The sequence below is a fragment of the Saccopteryx leptura genome, chromosome 1, assembly GCF_036850995.1.
Source record: "Saccopteryx leptura isolate mSacLep1 chromosome 1, mSacLep1_pri_phased_curated, whole genome shotgun sequence".
NCBI classification, from domain to species: Eukaryota; Metazoa; Chordata; class Mammalia; order Chiroptera; family Emballonuridae; genus Saccopteryx; species Saccopteryx leptura.
Genome location: NC_089503.1, coordinates 312,984,043 through 313,004,611, shown reverse-complemented (window position 1 = coordinate 313,004,611; position 20,569 = coordinate 312,984,043). Strand labels below are relative to the sequence as shown.

General features: G+C 40.9%; 1 protein-coding gene across 2 annotated transcripts in view; it reads right to left on the bottom strand.

Annotated features, from left to right (window-relative positions):
• EP300 (E1A binding protein p300) overlaps nt 1-20,569 on the bottom strand; it is an 88,377-nt gene that overhangs the window by 21,025 nt on the left and 46,783 nt on the right. For both annotated transcript variants that reach the window (XM_066358509.1, XM_066358508.1), the window contains 9 exons: nt 13,850-13,927; nt 13,095-13,204; nt 8,812-8,949; nt 7,811-8,248; nt 6,393-6,572; nt 5,833-5,977; nt 3,570-3,688; nt 1,302-1,541; nt 790-878 (listed from right to left, as the gene is read on the bottom strand). In XM_066358509.1, the coding sequence (XP_066214606.1) occupies nt 790-878; nt 1,302-1,541; nt 3,570-3,688; nt 5,833-5,977; nt 6,393-6,572; nt 7,811-8,248; nt 8,812-8,949; nt 13,095-13,204; nt 13,850-13,927 (1,537 nt within the window). The remainder of the gene's footprint in view (nt 1-789; nt 879-1,301; nt 1,542-3,569; nt 3,689-5,832; nt 5,978-6,392; nt 6,573-7,810; nt 8,249-8,811; nt 8,950-13,094; nt 13,205-13,849; nt 13,928-20,569) is intronic.

Sequence of the window (20,569 nt, the reverse complement as noted above, 5' to 3'; positions counted from 1 at the left end):
AAGAGTATTAACTGCCTAGCCTCACAATTACTATCTCAAAGCCCGAAGTAAATACTCCATTACTGAAAATAGACAAACCATGGCCATGACAGCTTATGTACTGAGACACTGTTTAGGCAGGGAGAATGGGCAGGAGTGCTGCATTTATTAAAATACCATCCCCTGTCATGCACGTCTTTGTCAGGAACAGTCTGGCCCAGAGCTGTTTTTAGAGGTGTTCTTTTTTATTTTCTTAATAGAGGCAAAGCAAACACTCTGGATTCCTCTGTTTCCATATACTTCAAGAACATCTACTTTGGGATAGGCCACACTCAAAAAGAAAACATTTCCAAAAAGATAAAGATGGCTAACAGACATATGGTTAAATTTTCTGGGTAGTTTTGGGAAGGGGATAGCCAGCAGCTACTTCATGGACAAAAAGAAAGACTAAATAGTTTGAAAATCGTCTCAGGTTTGCTTGAGGCTGTGGTGAGCTATGACAGGACAGTGTATCGAGAAGTGGGCCTGGGATGTTAATCTCACTTATGCCACCAATTTACAAAGTTGCTTAACTTCCTAAGGCCTTGGGTTCTTGCCCTTTTTATTTTTATAAACCAGGGCCCAGACATATGATACAAGACTACTTTCTGCTAGAAAATTGTATAATTCTACAAAGACCAGAACTTGTGCTGTACAGCTGTTTTCGAGCAAGTTACACACAAAACATGACAGTATGTGTGCTGGCCCATCTGCATGCACTCCCTAGACAAGCAGACACATGGACCATGCGCCACACATGGTTGAACTTACCTGTTCTGGTAACTGTAGTACGTGGCATCACGAGGGATTGTGCACAACTGTTTGCCATAGCAACAGAGTGTCTGTGGAGAGAATTCCAACTGCAAAAGAAACCATTCATTAAATAGTACACAAGCCTGAAGGACAAGCTAGAATATTTACACTGGCAAATCAAAAACAAATTGAAGTCTTAGTTCTCATTTGTGTTAACCATAATGTGCTTTCTGTTTCCAAGATAGTTTGCAGAACAAAAACCACTCTAGTTTACTAATAATTATTTCACCACTGCAAGTAGATTTAGACAGTCATATCCTCCCTTCCCACCACTTAACAAAGAACTCAACAGGACAAGAGGAGTTTAATGTGAATTGGTATACACAGGTAAACCAGTACATAACAGGTAGTATGTAACCGCAGCAGATTGTGATCATGTCCCCAGTCCAGATGAGCTTATAATATGAAGATTCAGGACTCTAATTAGTCAAGTTTTCAACACAATTTTTATCTGTGAAAAAATTCCTTACCTTTCTGCCACAACAATATCCAAGGCTTTGCATGACTGGGTCAATCTCTTGTTCAAAGACCTCAGACAGCTTAGAGCAGTATTTGTATACCCGTGATGTTTTCCGATTATATAACCAGGCATTGTTGAACATAAGCCAAATGTCATCCACATACTGCCAGGGCTCCTGATACTGTCCAGTGTCTAATTTCCTCTTGATGGTAGAAAGATCCATGGGACTCTTCACAATATCAAAGTAATCCTAAGACAAGTGACACCAAACTATATTACCAGAAAGTCTCAGTACATTTAAGGTAGATGGCATATCTTCCTGTTATCATCATTCATTTTCCAGGCAACATTAAGTCTTTCATCTGTCTATATTGCCAAAGAGTTAACACTTCTTTATTTTTTTTATTTTTTATTTTTTTAAGAAAGGCAGACTGCCACACGCAGCGCCTCATTTGGATGTGTCTAGAGTCTTAGAAGCTTGACTACCCTACGTTTTCCTACAAATGGAGCTTGAGACTTGTTTGGAGGTTCTAGCAGGGGAGCGTAGCTACTCGTATACCCTTGACCGAAGAATGGTCCTCTCCTCTAGCGGGAAAGGTCGTCCTCTTTGACCGAGTGTGCAGCTTTGGGAGGGACACACATGAAGCGGTGAGGGAGGAAGGGGACACCCGCCTAGCCAGCCAGATCAGCTGAATCAACCCTGGCGATCAATGGGGTGACAGATGTTGCAGCCAGACTGCCCTCACATCCGAGTTAACACTTCTTTAAATCATTAGTCTATACCCAGACCAAGTAGCTCAGTTATTAGAGTGTTATCCTGATACATCAAGTTTGCACAGTTCGATCCCTAGTCAGGGCACATACAAGAATCAACCAATGAATGCATAAATAAGTGGAACAAAATTGATGTTTCTTTTTCTCTAAAACCAATAAATAAAAAAAACTTAAAATCATTAGTGTACAGAGATGAAGCAGCTTAGAGGGCAGAGAGGATAAGAGAGTTATCACAGACTCTCCATATGACAAGCTGATGGTCTACTGATGCAATGCCAGGTGCTTTACCACATAGTATAGTGATACAAGTTTAAAAAACCTGAACATTTTAGCACTAGAAGGAACCCAGAGATGAAGAAACCAAGTCCAGAGAACAGGGTGTTGGGGGGTTCCTAATAGGTTTCTGTCATTCAAAGCACTTAAAATCCTTAAATGAACCTGCTACCAGCCTGGTGTGTAAAAGCACCTTTAAAAGCAGATGAAACTAATTTGGGTCTTCCTTTTCTATCATGAACTACTGCTACTCCAGTGATAAAAAAACCCCCACATGAACCAGGAATCCCACTCCTAGGTATATATATCCAAGAGAAAACCATATACCACACAAAAATTTGTATAAGAATATTCATAGTAGCATTAGTGTTAACAGCCAAAAATGTCAACAACCCAAATGTCTATCGACAAATGAAAGGGTAAAGAAAATGTGGTACAACCATACAAAGGAATATTGCTCGGACACAAAAAAGAAATGTAATGCTGATCCATGTTACACCCCCCTCCCCTTTTAGTAAGACAGAGATGAGAAGGGAGAGAGATGAGAAACATCAACCCATAGCTGTGGCACCTTAGTTGTTCACTGACTGCTTCTCATATGTGCTTTGACCAGGGGCTCCAGCTGAGCCAGTGATCCCTTGCTCAAGCCAGCGACCTTTGGACTCAAACCAGTGACCATGGGATGATGTCTATGATTTTACACTCAAACTGGCAACCCATGCTCAAGTGGGTAAGCCTGTGCTCAAGCTAGCAACCTCAGAGTCTTGAACCTGGGTCAGTCCTCGGCGTCCCAGGTCAACACTCTATCCACTGTGACACCACCTGGGCAGGCCAAAATGGATGAACCTTTAAAACATTATGCTTAGTGAAAGAAGCTAGACACACAGAACCACGTATTGTATGACTCCCTTTAATGAAATGCCCAGAATAGACAAATCCAGACACAAAAAGCAGACTAATGGTTGGTTAGGAAGTAGTGGAAGGGGGAGGGGTTTGTGAGGGAAAAGGGGAGTTAACTACTTATAGGTACGGGGTTTCTTTTGTGGGCTGATAAAAAATGAATCAAAAAACTGATTCTAGTGATGATTACACAATTCTGTGAATACACACACAAAAAACACTGAATTGTATGTACATTTTAAATAAATGACTTATACAATATGTGAATTGTATCTGAATAAAGCCATTAACACGTTAAAAAACAAAATCAGAAGTACCATCACATACTTACAGGGATTCCTAGAAGCTGAGGGTCCACAGGTTGACGAAAGGGAAGGGATTCTGGATCCTGTCGATAAAGTGCCTCCAATGTTGGCATCAGTGCCTGACGTAATTCTTCTGGTTTAAAAACTTAAGAGTACATTTGAAATTAGATATCAAGCAAGCAAAAGAAAAAGTTACAGCTATGACAATATCTCAAGAATCACAAAATTCAAAATTGCCTACATTATCCCCATGGAAGCATAGCTTAGGGGTGAACTTCCTGTTTCTAATTCCTGGTCTGACCTGTTTCGCTTTAGGTAGCACCTTCAAAACACCATGTCTAGTCATCTTCATGGCTCAGCTAATTTTTCAGACAGTTAAGATCGTCTTGACCAAGTAGAAAAAGAATCACAACCCTTCCAAAAATTTATGAAGAGATTCGTCAAAATAATACTCCAAAAGATTTTTTAAAGAGGTTTTAAGGAGGGTGCTACTAAGCAAGAATAGATGGAACTCATTCGTGATACCAGTATTTAACATGCCAGAAATTGGACTTGGCACTGTCTATCACTGAAGGTATCAGAAGCAATGAAAGAAGAGTCCCTCATTATGTTTTAGAGCTTAGGAGGAAGACATAGTTACAGTGTTAATGGCAAATGTGAGGTTTAAGTCTAAGAAAACAGAACTCAATTGTTACTGCCAGAACAATGGACTCAGTTGGCCAAATAATGTTCAAATATTTCCAGTCCCGAAGGAAAGCTTTGTAGGTGTGTCCCAAATGAAATCAACTTAAGGTATCATTCAAGAAGCTACTCATAAAGGGTCCAGTTTTGAGCTTTAAAAACACTCTTGAGCAGAGGCCTTGTTATTTATACTATTTACAAATTAATTTTATCTGCAGGAGGGTATATTTATTAGCACTTCAGGTACTTTTCACCTCAATGTTGGGGCTGACATGAAACACACACACACGCTTCTTCATCTCATTCTTGGCTATATTAAAAATAAACACAATCGGCCCTGGCCGGTTGGCTCAGCGGTAGAGCGTCGGCCTGGCATGTAGGAGTCCCGGGTTCGATTCCCGGCCAGGGCACACAAAGAAGCGCCCATCTGCTTCTCCACCCCTCCCCCTCTCCTTCCTCTCTGTCTCTCTCTTCCCCTCCCGCAGCCAAGGCTCCATTGGAGCAAAGATGGCCTGGGCGCTGAGGATGGCTCTGTGGCCTCTTCCTCAGGCATTAGAATGGCTCTGGTCGCAACAGAGCGATGCCCCAGAGGGGCAGAGAATCGACCCCTGGTGGGCATGCCGGGTGGATCCCGGTCGGGCGCATGCGGGAGTCTGTCTGACTGCCTCCCGTTTCCAACTTCGGAAAAATGAAAAAAACAATGACAACAACAAAAAAAACCCCACAATTTAATCAAATTTGTGAGATTGGCTTTAAAAAGTGAGAATCCTAATATAATCGTAAGATTGGGTTTGTTGCAGCCTATATTAAAATAAAACCGCAATATATTACCACCTTATTTTTAAGTGAAAATAAGTTAACATCAACATTTAAAAGTATGTTGTATTAATGGAACACTTTTATATACATCCTCTTCAGGAGCAAGGGGATGCTCCCTTGAGATAGTTCTACTTATGCCACTATAGGGGTCATGACAGCCCCAGTAAGTTCTAGTCCTACTTAGCTAATTTCTGTGAGAATTATTTAACACTGTATTAAGCAGTGTTGCTAACTTGACTTGATTCATCAATATTCAACAGAGTGGTTCAGAGTAGAGACTCTGTATTAGCCAACTTGGGTTTATTTATCAGCTAAGTAAGTTAGGGCAAGTTACTTAAACTTACAGAACCTCACTTTTCCTGGCTATATAATGGGATGAATAGCCTCATACTGTACTTTTCTTGACGTTATGAGACAATGCAGGTGTGGCATTGCACCAGGTGCACAATAAGAATAAATGTTACTATTGTTTCTATTATTTTCTTCATTTCAAGGATGTTATTTAATTTCTCTCCTTTGAAAAAGACAATTTTGGCAGTGTGTTAATCACCCAACACTGAAGAAATGATGGGTATGACTAATTGACTAGTGATTCCAGGAAGCAAATATTCCTTAAAAAAATAAATTCTTTTCCAACATTAGTTAATAAAGAAACCAGGCCAAGGGCTCTAAGCTTAATGAAATCACAATGAAGTCAATTTCTGGGACCCAAGAAGCCTAATGCCTGATCCCAGTCCTGTTCTTTGGTTATCTCCCTTCCTCCAACAACACAGAGCCTGAGAGACTTACTCTTCTTCTTTGACTGTCCTGAGGCTGGAGATGACTGGGTAACTGAAGTACTTGGCTGGTCTTCCTCCTCTTTTGTTTCAGCTTTTAATTCAGTGCCTCTCTCTTCTGTTTCTGTAGTTTCCACTTTACAGTCTTCTGCTTTAGTCTAAAGGCAAGGAAGATATTTTAGTATTCCAGACATGCAACAAGAAGCAGTAAGAGATCACTGTCTTTTCTTTTTTTCTGCCAATCTTACTGATTTGAGAGAGAAGCATCAACTCATTCCACTTGTTCCATTTAGTCGTGCACTCATTGATTGTTTCTTATACGTGCCCTGACTGGGGATTGAACCCAAGACCTCAGTGAACCTGGAATGACGCTTTATCCACTGAGCCACCTGGCCAGGGCAAGATCACTATCCTACCCCTTCTCCCCACCTTGTGGAGGTATCTGAAGACCTTTTTCTCATATGGAAATCAATGAAATGAGACCTAATTATCAGAATACTTTCCTGGAATATGTTTCACTGGGTTCCTAAGACTGAGTTCCTAACCAAGTAATCATAATTACCCTACTCTCACCTCTGGAATATCCTCTGGCTGAGTATCTGCTGGTTCTGGCTGATCCACTTCCATTTTAGCTTCCATTTTCACTTCCTGTGAAGGCTGCTTCTCAGGAATGGCCTGAGAATTCACTTCTGTGCTACTAGTAGATGGAGGGTTTGATACCTGCCCCTCAATGCTTACAGCTGGCTGGGAAAGCTGTAAGAGGGGGAAAAACACAAAAAGTATGCCAATTATACAACCAGAATTTAAGCTACACAACAGGATGGCATGGTCGCTCACCTATTTCTAGGCTGGTACCATTATATCCATTAACTGTGCTTTCACTTACTGCCTCTTTCATCCCCTTGTAGTAAATAAGAGCCATCCACTGGCTCTTTGGTGACTACCATTCTGTGGCAGTGTGCAAGCAATGGAGGTTTCAGAGATGACTATCTCTAGAGGAGCTCACATTTACGAAGAAATGGAAAAAAAAGAAAGATGACTTTTGTTTTTAAGTTCTCATTAGGAAAAGTTTCAAATAGACTATAATGAACCTATTACGTGGCTGTTTGGAACGATGACATTCTAATGGTGGCCATTCTCATCTTTTTCCTATGTCTTCCAATAAAAAGCCTCATCATGAAAGGTTAGTACTTTCAGAAACTACTACCCTAAAGAAAATAGTAAAACTAAGTTTCCTTTCTGTACTCCATACTTTCTTGCCCATCAGAAGCCAGGATGAACCAACTGCTAAAGAACAGTGTGCTATAAAGTAGCTGTGACTAATAGGATCTCTCAGCTCACCAATAGGACAGGGAATGAAAACAGTAGTATCAGTGATCGAGTAGAAGGTTTTAAGCCTTCACACAAGAGTTCTATTAGTAAGGACGCAACTAAGACATGAATTTAGATTTCCATTATATATATAAAACAGCCCCTCACAAGGAAGCTAACCTGTTCCAGGTCCATTCTTTTCTCATCTTAGATCATAATTTTCTAATAGCTACAACCACAGACATTCATAAATCCATGACTTTATTGTTGTTCATTTTACAGCTCACGTGATTTACAAAAGATTCTTTAAAATTTATGTGGGCATACAAAGTGTACTATAGACTCTCTCCCCTTGTGGTCCCACCCTCCTTACATGCCTTAAAGCCTCAGAATGCAACATGAAACATAGCATGGTCAACACCAGACCTAAACAAAATCTTTGAATTCCATCTACACTAAGTACTACAGCAGGAAAAAGAAAGAAAAGAATTGGAGGGAAAGGGAGAAGAAAAGAGAAAAGAAAGGAAAAGAAAGTCTTGAAGTACAAACAAAGTCTAGTCTAGCTGAGGATATGACAGTAAGAGACAAAACAGAGATAACAGAAACAACACAGCACAGAAGTACTTCAAACACCACAGTTCAGTTGAAACGATTCTGCCAAAACCCAAGTCCCTGCTTACTGGAGTGGTAGGCTGTGGAGGCAGCAGCGGGGCCGTCGGGGTGGGAACAGACGCTGACGTGCTCTGCTGTGAGAGAGGCTGCTGCTGTGGTGGGTCAGCTGAGGCAGCAGCAGGAAGGGAAGGCTGCACTTGGGGAGGAAGTTGTGTTGGTGGTGGTGTTGGTGTCTGCCTTGGAGGTGGGTGCAGGGCCTGCGAAGGTGGTCCAGGTGGCATGGCTGGAGGTGTAGGAACAGGGGCTGGAATGGCTGTTGCTGGTGGCTGCTGAGCCCCTATGCTTGGGGGAGTGTGGTGAGGGGTCGGGGTACGACTAGGTACAGGAGAGGGTGAGTTCTGATGTAGAGCTGGTTGAGGGAGAGGGGGACAGTGAATGTGGCTCCCTTGAGACCCTGGAGGCATTATAGGAGAGTTCACAGGGCAGGAAGAACTGGACATTTGTGCCTGTTAAAATGAAAAAGATAGTGAGATGGCAATAAAAAAGAAGAGTATTAAAGATATATTTACCTAAGGAGGCTATATGCATTTAAGGACATAAACTGATTAAAAAGAAAATGGCAATAAATGCCTCCATTTAAAAATATGATAAAAATCCTGTCTGTTATTGGGGGCATATCTTTGGATCATATAGTACAGTTAAGTAGACTTCAAAAATTCAGCAGAATTGCCTCAGTCACTGCAGGGACAGGGAACACAATGTTTTCTGGCCTTATGCTCTCTTCAGCTAGCTTCTTCATTCTGCATGGCAACTGTCATTAAGATTTAGTTTTAGAGGGTTCACTAGTAACCATCAATTTAATTTCTTTCCTAGTTTGCAACAATTGGCATAGTTATGCCATAGAGTAATCTTTTTCATTGTTCAGGATACCCCATGATTATAACTGTTCTAATTAAATAACTTGAAAAAAATTATCTACTCTCATCCACTATTTGCTGCCACCCTTCCCGATACAAAACTTACAGTAGACTCATAAAAACAAGTAAGAAAATCCATTTGTGAGACATACTTGAGACACTGGTGCTTGACTGCCGGACGGAGCCAAAGGCATATTCGTTACATTCATTCCCTGTGTTGAGAACGGAGTGTGGGGGAGGAACTGGCTCTGGCTGGAAGGCTGCTGCATTCGAGGCCCATAGCCCATAGGCTGCACACAAAAAAACACAGCACCAAATTGCTCTATTACAGTTATTCCCCTAGAGCATCTGGAATCACCAACTGCTCTGGTCCTGCTGTGGGGAGGGTGGGGCTGGGTAGCACAACAGCTGACTCTCATGCTAAAATAATGGAGGGAAGCCTCAGTTTATCTAAATCTATTCTAGAGAAATTACAAGAGGTTACAAATTCTTTGACACACAAATGCACCTATCACTGAGTAGAGGTAACTGTTTCTTTGCATACACTGTGAAGTGAGGAGAGTCAATCAGAATTTCAGATCTTTGTTCATGCTGGTGTTACAAATTGTGTCCAAACAAATTTTGCAACGTTCATGGTAACATGAAATGTTACATGTGACCATTCATGTGACCATGAAATCTAAATCGTTTCATTTCTTAAATTATCCCAAACAAACATAAGCCTTTAAGAAAGAATTATAAATAGTGCTATAGTGTTCTTGGGGTATATTCCTAAAAGTGAGATAGCTGGGTCAAAAGGCAGTTTGATTTTTAATTTTTTTTTTTTTTTTTTTCCTTTTCATTTTTCTGAAGCTGGAAACAGGGAGAGACAGTCAGACAGACTCCTGCATGCGCCCGACCGGGATCCACCTGGCACGCCCACCAGGGGGGTCGCCATGTTGCGACCAGAGCCACTCTAGCGCCTGAGGCAGAGGCCACAGAGCCATCCCCAGCGCCCGGGCCATCTTTGCTCCAATGGAGCCTTGGCTGCGGGAGGGGAAGAGAGAGACAGAGAGGAAAGCGCGGCGGAGGGGTGGAGAAGCAAATGAGCGCTTCTCCTATGTGCCCTGGCCGGGAATCGAACCCGGGTCCTCCGCACGCTAGGCCGACGCTCTACCGCTGAGCCAACCGGGCAGGGCTGATTTTTAATTTTTTGAGGAATCTCCATACTGTTTTCCACAGTGGCTACACCAGTCTGCATTCCCACCAGCAGTGCAGGAGGATTCCCTTTTCTCCACATCCTTGCCAGCACTTATTCTTTGTTGATGAGCAACATTCTGACTGGTGTGAAGTGATATCTCATTGTGGTTTTAATTTGCATTTCTCTAATGATTAGTGATGTTGAGCATTTTTTCATATGTCTATTGGCCACCTGTATGTCCTCTTTGGAGAAGTGTCTATTCATTTCTTTTGCCCATTTTTTTAAAAAATTTTTTTTACAGGGACAGAGACAGAGTCAGAGAAAGGGATACATAGGGACAGACAGACAGGAACGGAAAGATACGAGAAGCATCAATTATTAGTTTTTCCTTGCGACACCATAGTTGTTCATTGATTGCTTTCTCTTATGTGCCATGATCGTGGGCCTTCGGTAGACGGAGTAACCTCCACTTGAGCCAGTGACCTTGGGTCCATGCCAGTGAGCTTTTTGCTAAAGCCAGATGAGCCCGCGCTCAAGCTGGCAACCCTGGGGTCTCGAGCCTGGGTGCTTCTGCATCCCAGTCCAATGCTCAATCCACTGCGCCACCGACTGGTCAGGCTCTTTTGCCCATTTTTTGATTGGATTGTTTTGTCTTCCTGGTGTTGACTTTTACAAGTTCTTTATAAATCTTGGTTATTAACCCCTATCGGATGTATCGTCAAATATGTTCTCCCATTGTGTAGTTTGTCCTTTTATTCTGTTCTTATTGTCTTTAGCTGTGCAAAAGCTTTTTAGTTTGATATAGTCCCATTTGTTTATCCTGTCTTTTATTTCACTTGCCCGTGGAGATAAATCAGCAAATATATTGCTGCAAGAGATGTCAGAGAGCTTACTGCCTATGTTTTCTTCTGAGAGGCTAATGGTTTTATGGCTTACATTTAAGTCTTTTATCCATTTTGAGTTTATTTTTGTGAATGGTGTAAGTTAGTGGTTTCAAAAGGAGAAATGTACCCCCATGTTTATGGCAGCATTGTTCACAATAGCGAAGATCTGGAAACAGCCAAAGTGTCCGTCAGTGGACAAGTGGATTAAAAAAGCTTTGGTACATATATACTATGGAATACTACTCAGCCATAAGAAATGATGACATCGGATCATTTGCAACAACATGGAAGGACCTTGATAACATTATACTGAGTGAAATAGTAAATCAGAAAAAACTAAGAACTATATGATTCCATACATAGGTGGGACATAAAAATGAGACTCAGAGCCCTGGCCGGTAGGCTCAGTGGTAGAGCATCGGCCTGGTGTGCAGGAGTCCCAGGTTCAATCCCCGGCCAGGGCACACAGGAGAAGTGCCCATCTGCTTCTCCACCGCTCCCCCTCTCCTTCCTCTCTCTCTCTTCCCCTCCTGCAGCCAAGGCTCCACTGGAGCAAAGTTGGCCCAGGCGCAGAGGATGGCTCTGTGGCCTCTGCCTCAGGCGCTAGAATGGCTCTGGTTGCAACAGAGCGATGCCGCAGCTGGGCAGAGCATCGCCCCCTGGTGGGCAGGCCAGGAGGATCCCGGTCTGGCGCATGCGGGAGTCTGTCTGACTACCTCCCCGTTTCCAACTTCAGAAAAATACAAAAAAAAAGAAAAAGAAAAATGAGACTCAGAGACATGGACAAGAGTGTGGTGGTTGGGGGTGGAGAGGGAGGGGCACAAAGAAAGCCAGTTGGAAGGTGACGGAAGACAATTGGACTTTGGGTGATGGGCATGCAGCATAATCAAATGTCAAAATAACCTAGAGATGTTTTCTCTGAACATATGTACCCTGATTTATCAATGTCACCCATTAAAATTAATAATAAAAAAATAAATTAATTAAAAAAAAAATTATAAAGTACCAAAGGCCAAAAACTCCACAGTCTAAGAAAAGTATGTGTATTACAGATTAAAATAAAAACCAATAGACCCCTGAATAAATATAGAAGACGTTATACTAGAAAACTCCAAAAAGGCTCAAGAATTAGAGGTACTAGCTAACTCAAAGACAGGGAAAGGGTGGGGGCCAACCAAAGGTTGGTAACAGGTTTAGAGCTTTCAAAAAGATGCTTAGAGTCCCTTTTCTCCAGTCGCTAGGACCAGGCAAATGCCCCTCCATTGCAGAAGACAGTTTCCTTTCTGGGGAAGACAGCTATTATAGAAAAGAGATGATTATGTCAAAGTGTGCAAGCTACTAAAAACTGAAACTCCAGGGAAAGGACTGGCTGCTCTGATAAACTTTCCAATACTATGACTGTAACAGTAGTTGGAAACAAATCTTTCACGTAGTATTTGTTTTGTATAAATTATAATCAAGACAGTTCTTAACTATACTGGATCAAAAATATATATAACTTTAGAAATCTGGTTTTTTCATTTAAAGCTTTCAGGACATCATAAGTTCTGAAACTATCACTTACAGATGTACCACCATGATTTGACCTAACAAATCTCCTAATATGCATTCAGGACACACGTGCCTTTCCTCAACACAGAATGTATAACGTAACATCTGTCATATGAATTTTTGTCAAAGTATATACCTTTTTAGTATCTTTTTTTTTTTTTTTTTTCTTTTTCTGAAGCTGGAAACGGGGAGAGACAGTCAGACAGACTCCCGCATGCACCCGACCGGGATCCACCCGGCACGCCCACCAGGGGGGTCGCCATGTTGCGACCAGAGCCACTCTAGCACCTGGGGCAGAGGCCAAGGAGCCATCCCCAGCGCCCGGGCCATCTTTGCTCCAATGGAGCCTTGGCTGCGGGAGGGGAAGAGAGAGACAGAGAGGAGGGGGGGGGGTGGAGAAGCAAATGGGCACTTCTCCTATGTGCCCTGGCCGGGAATCGAACCCGGGTCCCCCGCACGCCAGGCCGACGCTCTATCACTGAGCCAACTGGCCAGGGCCCCCCCTTTTAGTATCTTAGTGATTATATCTGTAGGATAAATCCCTAAAAGCAATTTATAGATAAAGAGAGACAGGTGAAAATTACAGATTTTAGTGTTCATTGTCTATTTATTCTCATCTCTAAAGCACACATAATCATTTAATCATGTCTATATTAGGGCCAACAGATTTACAGAAAGAATCAAAGTTAAGGCTAATCATTTATAGTCAGCTGATTAAGCAAGTGTGAGATTTCTTGTTTACAAAGTAGAAACAAAGATAAAGGATTTAAAAAATGTCAGGTAAAGGCCAAAAGAGATTACCCAAAGAGGTCAAACTTACTGGGTTGAGCGTTCCAGGCTGAGCTAACTGTCCGTGGTGCTGAAGAGGAGAAGTTTGCCGGGGTCCAATAGGGGGCTGAGGCATATTCATCTGGCCAAACTGATTCAAACCTATAATAAAAGTATGAAATATTAGATCTGAACACCTTCATGAAATCAATGAATAAAAGATTTCTTACTTCTGATTCTATATCATTTTATAAGGACAAATAAAGGAAACTTTTTAACTGTGAATAAATCTATTGCACATCAGCCACAGTAGGGCATTGTGAATTAACATAAATCTTGGCCAGCTGTTTTTAAATGGATGCTGATCATTTAATGTCTTTTGAGCTTTAACTTGCTAGACAACCTGCTCTTCTCACCCTCCCCATTCTCCTTGGGCTCCAGCTCCAAAATGTTTCCAGATTTCTCATGCAGGTAATTATGATACCAGCAAGAATTCAGGTGGCAAGTACAATATTGCAGTATACCAGGGACTCTGCTTAAAAATTAGGCCAGGGTTAAGGCCTGACTGGTGGTGGAGCAGTAGATAGTGTTGACCCAGTGCATTGAGGTCCCCAGTTCAAAGCCCTGAGGTCACTGGCTTGATCCTTCCCTCCCTCGTCAAGGCACGTATCAATGAACAACTAAAATGAAGCAGCTGTGAGTTGATGCTTCTCATTTCTCTACTTCCTCTATCTCTAAAATAAATTTAAAAACAAAGAAAAGAATATAAAGGCCACAGAAAATACATGGATTTCTTCCATAACTTACCAGGTTGTGGAGTTATCCGAGGCATCATCTGGTTGGTCACACTGCCACGAATCATAGATGGATCAGGTAGAGGGCCGTCTAGAGTGGAATAGAAAAATGGTCAGAAAAGCATTTTTCAGCCAGGTTCCCTTTCCTTTAAACAGAAAACCCACAAAATATTTTTAGTAATGTCTTAAAGAATTCAGTATGAATCACAAAACAAAAACTATAAATCAGGCAGGAACCTAAAGAAAACACTAGTTCTAAAATATATTAAAAAATGCCTACAAATGGTTTTAGAACATTCCTTTATGAGCTATGGTGCTTTCAGTACTGACAGGAAAATAATGTAAAATCTTAAAAATTATATATTGCTCACAAAAATCAGGGGATATTTCAAAATGAATATGAAATGATAAAATATCCCCTAATTTTTGTGAGCAGTGTAGCATTTAATATACTATTATTTGACTAAGCCAGATCCTTTGGATTGTATGCAGCAGACTATCTCCACAGACAAGAGCCAGATTTTGTCCAGTAACCAAATTTGTGTACATGTACCCCAGTTACATGTGTTTTTATGTGCTATGAACATTTAAATACTATATATAGCCCTGGCCGGTTGGCTCAGCGGTAGAGCGTCAGCCTAGCGTGCGGAGGACCCGGGTTCAATTCCCGGCCAGGGCACACAGGAGAAGCGCTCATTTGCTTCTCCACCCCTCCGCCGCGCTTTCCTCTCTGTCTCTCCCTTCCCCTCCCGCAGCCAAGGCTCCATTGGAGCAAAGATGGCCCGGGCGCTGGGGATGGCTCTGTGGCCTCTGCCTCAGGCGCTAGAGTGGCTCTGGTCGCAACATGGCGACGCCCAGGATGGGCAGAGCATCGCCCCTGGTGGGCGTGCCCGGTGGATCCTGGTCGGGCGCATGCGGGAGTCTGTCTGACTGTCTCTCCCTGTTTCCAGCTTCAGAAAAATGGAAAAAAAAAAAATACTATATATATTCTACTATACTACACATTATGAACCTCTTAAATACAAAAACAGAAATAGAGATTAAAATATGAATACATAAAGGTCTAATGTTTTCTTGGACTACATGCACACCCTCTAGTGCAGCACTAGCCAACCTTTTTCACATCATGGTGCACAGAGAAAATAATATTTCTACGGCACCCTGGGAAAAGACAGAAAGCTTGTAGTGACCAGCCTCTACTCCACACAGCCCCCATTCAAAGCACTGTGACTCAGGCCTTCTTCAGTGCACTGTGCTCTAGTGACAAGACCAGCACTTCAGACAATTCTCAAATTCTGCTGTCACTTTTGTTCATTTAATAAAAATGATCCCACAACAACGTGGCTTACTGAAATTCAAGATACTAAGTTCATAAGGACTTACCACTAATATTCCCCCTAATAAAACAATAATGCAGTCAAATTGAAAACTGAAAAGTGATGAACACTTAGTAATATAATCTCTTACCTGCAACTGTGCAAGACTTACAAAAGTACATGTCTAGCCTATGTTCACTATATAAAAATTTAGAGAACACAGCAAAGAGGTAAACCTCTATTAATAGTTTTAATTTTCCACCTTTGTATTCACATACACTGTATACAAAACAAAGTTTTTACCTAATATATAAGGAACTTTTTCTCCTTTCAAATAATATGGATAGATATTATAAGCTAAGTGCCAGTAGGGGCCAAGCAGTTACTATCAATCAGTGGAAAAGACCAAGTGCCTGAGACAACAGGGAATAGTAGTGAAGTAGAAAAAGCACAACCCTTCTAAACAGGAAGCCACTGCTCTAGCTATAGACAACAGTGCCCCTTATGTGAAACAGTGCCCCTGAAACAGGCCAAATCTGCTGGATCCTTCCATTTTTAAAGGATGCCAGAAATCCTGATTTTAAAATGCAAATTCTGATTTTTTAACAAGTGAGACTAATCAAAGGAAAAAGATAGAAACATAATCCTACTGCCCACATTTGGCCCAAGCACTTTGTCTACAACTACAATGTACATGATGTTTTTTTACTAACTGCATGGCATCAGCTGTCATAAAATCTACTGTTGGCTTATTAGGTAACTCTTAATTTTCCATTTATCATAAAAACATCTGATGAACACTTGAAGGAACATTTTGATGATAGGTTTTAAGATAAATATTTAGAAATAAAGAATAGATGTCTACAAATAAAACCATTAATTGAAATGTACACCATTCACATTTAAACAAATATTCTTTTTTGTGCACGTGAGAGAGACAGACAAAAAAGGAGATGAGAAGCACCAGCATGTAGTAAACAAATACTCTCAATGCAAATTACACACATGGATCTGACAATCAAAAACTTCATAAGACACAATACAGTCGTGGCACCTGTTTGGTTGCTCCATTACAGGCCCACTAGTGGGCGGGAGGGACCAGGTTGACCAGCACTACAAAAGTGGACGGTTTTTATAAAAAGGTTCGCCATCACAGGTCTAGGCCTATACACAGACGATAGCCACACTTTCATTATATAAGTGTATTATACTTCGCAAAAATAAACAAATTTTACACTAAACTGTTTCTTGTATCTAAGCTCATTTTTTTTTGAAAATATTCGTGAGATTGGATGGTATTCATCTTTCTCTGTCTAATTTAGCATAATTCCCTCTAAAGGTCCATCCATGTTGTTGCAAATAGCAAAATATCCTTTTTTTCTAGGCTACTATTTCATTATGTATATAGACAGACATACCACATTTTAAAAATATTTTATTTATCCATTTTTAGAGAGAGAGAAAGAAGGAGGGAGGAGCAGGAAGCATCAACTCCCATATGTGCCTTGACCAGGCAAGCCACCACAGGTCTGGCTACACCCCATTTTCTATACACATAAATCCACCAATGAACATATCTTGGCTATTATAAATAATGCCGCAATGAACATGAGAGTGCATATATTTGTCTATCCTATTAAACTCGTTTTCCCTGATGGCACACTTCAAGCTTTTCACTTAGCCACATTTATCATTATAGCTTGGTTTAATTTTCTGGATGCTTCCTCATCTCTCTCTTCATTAAGAGAGTGATGAGCTGGGTTTGGTTAGCTGATTCAGCCTTTTCTTTTAAGAAAGTTTTCTTGAAACTTTAAAACTTTTTATTAGTTTTGCTTATTTAAGATCTTAATGGTTTAAAGACTGTGAAGACAGAACATGTGGGTTTGATTCTAGGTTCTGCCACTCACTAATACTACCACAAACTTAGGTAACCTCTCTGTGCCTCAGTTCCTCATCTGTAAAATGCAGATTCTGCACCTACATTATTAGCTTGCTGGATCTTTCAAATCTGATTTTTACATCTATAATCTCCCTATCCCTTTCCCTCTTCATTTTATTTTGAACCATTTAGAATAAAGCTATTTAAGCTCTACCTACTGTTTTGTTATTGATCATATGGCATTTTACCCCTGTGGCTTTTCCAGTTTCTGCTATCCTTTTATGTTTTCATTTCTTCTGTTTAAGTTTTTTCTTCTGAAAATGTCTTTAGTTTTTCAGAACAATTCCTCAAATTCTTTTCTATTAAACTGATTGCAGTTTTAATTACTCAAGGACCCCAGGCTAGATTTTTTTCTAATTGTTATTTGTCTCTGTAGCAGGGCAAGCCTACTTAGGTTGTGCTCTTGGCTCAAAAAGAGTTAGGTGGATCACTTTAGAGCTGTCATTCTGTCAGCCATAGCTTGAACATCATTTTTATTTAAAAAAATTTTCCCCATTGATTTGATAGAAGGAGGAAAGAAGAGGGGGAGGAGAGAAGCATTAGATCGTTGTTTTACTTAGTTGTGTATTCACTGATTGCTTCTCATATGTGCCCTGACTGGGGGTTGAACCCATGACTTCTGCACCCTGGATCAACGCTTTATCCACTGAGTCACCTGGCCAGGACTCACTTTTAAAAGTCCACAGCTCCCGCTGACTAGTTAGAATCTGTTCAGTCTTCCAACGCTTGGGTATAAAGAGAATGCTCTGGGATGCCAACTTTACAATATTATAGTGTATAGCTGTATGATTAGTTTACCAATATAATACTGGGGCACTTTTAGGATGTTTCTGGTGTTTCCATTAAGTTATGCTACTTGTGACAATTTCTGTGCAATTCTACCATTATTGCTTGGAATTAAATTCCTAGAAATGAAGCAACTGGATTTAAAGGAATGAATAACCATTTAAATTCTTAGAGCATATATTTTTTTGTCACGTCAGTAACACCTATTTAAACGTTTAGAGACCCAAAACAGTCTATACTGATTTTATACTTAATTCTTTCATTTTATTTTCCCACTTCACAAATATTTTATCTATTTTCCCCCATTCAGGTTATATATTAAGGAAATTAGTGCCTTTCAATATTGAAAATATTTTCCTTGGTATGTCCATTAATTATGTTTATTTATTTATTTTTTGGGGGGGTATTTTTCTGAAAGGAGAAGCAGAGAGGCAGAGAAACAGACTCCCACATGCTCCTAACCAGGATCCGCCCAGAATACCCACTAGGAGGTGATACTCCATTGCAACCGGAGCCATTCCAACGTTTGATGTGGAGGCCACGGAGGCATCCTCAGAGCCTGGGCTTTGCTCCAGTGGAGCCATGGCTGCGGGAGGGGAAGAAAGGAAAGAAAGGAAGGAAAGGAAGGAAGGAAGGAAAGGAAGGAAAGGGAAAGGGAAAGGGAAAAGGGAAAAGGGAAAAGGGAAAAGGGAAAAGGGAAAAGGGAAAAGGGAAAAGGGAAAAGGGAAAGGAAAGGAAGGAAAGGAAGGAAAGGAAGGAAAGGAAGGAAGGAAGAAGGGGAAGGGTGGAGAAGCAAATGGTGCTTCTCCTGTGTGCCCTGGCCGAAAATCGATCCTGGGATTTCCACATGCTGGGCTGACGCTCTACCACTGAGCAAACCGGCCAGGGCCTACTGTATCTTTTGTTGTCATTTTTTTTCTTCAAAGCTTCCAGGTAGGCCCGACCAGGTGATGGTGCAGTGGATAGAGTGTTGGCATGGGACACTGAGGTCCTAGGTTCAAAACCCAGAGGTGATCTGCTTGAGTGTGGGATCATAGACATGACTCCATGGTCGCTGGCTCAAGCCCAAAGGTTGTTGGCTTGAGCAAGGGGTCATTGGCTCGGCTGCAGCCTCCTGGGTCAAGGCACGTATGAGAAAGCAATCTATGAAAAACTAAGGTGCCACAAAGAAGAACTGATGTTTCTCATCTCTTTCTCCCTCCCTTACTGTCTCTATCTGTCCCTCTCTCCCGCAAAAAATAAAAAAAGCTTCCAGGTAGTATCTAGTTTAGAGACCTTTCTCATTTCTTTTTATATTTTCTTCAGTATTCTGTATTATACTTTCAGTTTTGGGTTTAAAGTTTAAACTTTTTGACACTTATACAATTAATTTCTGTATATGGAGTAAGGGAGGAATCTCCTACAAAATGTCAGATTTAGTATAAGCTAAAGGTCAACATATACTTAGGACTATTCAGTGCTACTAACGTGTTCCTGCCTGCACTGTACCATACTTTAAAAATATATATATTTTAGAATTTATTCATTTTAGAAAGAGAGAAAGAGAGAGAGAGAGAGAGAGAGAGAGAGAAAGGGGGGAGGAGCAGAAAGCATCAACTCCCATATGTGCCTTGACCAGACAAGTGCAGAGTTTTGAAACAGTGACCTCAGTGTTCCAGGTCGATGCTTTATCCACTGTGCCACCACAGGTCAGGCCTGTACCATACTGTTTTTACTCTAACACAGGACTACAATTTAATATCTGATAAGAACTTGAAGTTGGCTCAAATTTTTAAATAAGTAAATTCTATCACAATCAAGTATCACAAATTTGTCTACTAGTCTCTGTACTTTAGTTTTGCCCCTAGTTCAAACCATTAGCCCTAAAGCAGTCTCCTCAGCTCTGGTCAACTTTGTTTCTGAACATTTGTTCTCCTACCTAATTAAAAAAATACCTGTATTTTCCTTTACTAATGGGCCTCTATGTATACTATTCCTCAGCCAGAAATGCTGTTGCTCTACTCAATTCTTTTCATAGCATGGCCCAATGAGGAAATGTATCTAGTACGTGGCAATGAACATATGAGGCTGCTAAAAGCCAGTGGCAACCAACAGTTTTCCACTACAGTATTTCAAGGCCTGAAGGGGACAAATTTCTAAGCCCACCTATAATCCACTGATGGCATATAAGAGTTGGTACTTGCTGGCTCAGCTGACGCTACCTATAGGTCATCAACTTACACTGATTCAAGAAATACAGCCTTTTCCTTATCATAGCCTTTCTTTACATCATTTAAATGGCTTATATTCTGTCTATTATGTATCTAAAACCACATTTCACTGCTAGAAACCTACTAATGTGTCATTGAATAAATAAGGCAATGAATAATAATCCTGGCTATCTGGTTGATTCATTAGTCTGAGATGTCTTCTATAACTAGAACACATAAACTGTCAAAATGAATTTTAAATGATGCTTCTAAGGAACAGTTCTTAGCCTTTGAACATACTTTGTCAATGTAAGTAATATGGTATTTTGTTTTGGATGTATGCAAGTTAGTGGAGTCTTTGAACCTACTCAGACTACATCCATTGGCTGCCTAACAAATGCAAGTCAGTGAAAAACTGAGAGCTATCATTTCCTAAGTGTCACTGTGAGAGAAGAGTATCTTAGGCTCTAAAATGATGCCAGATTATCAAGACATGTTAAGTA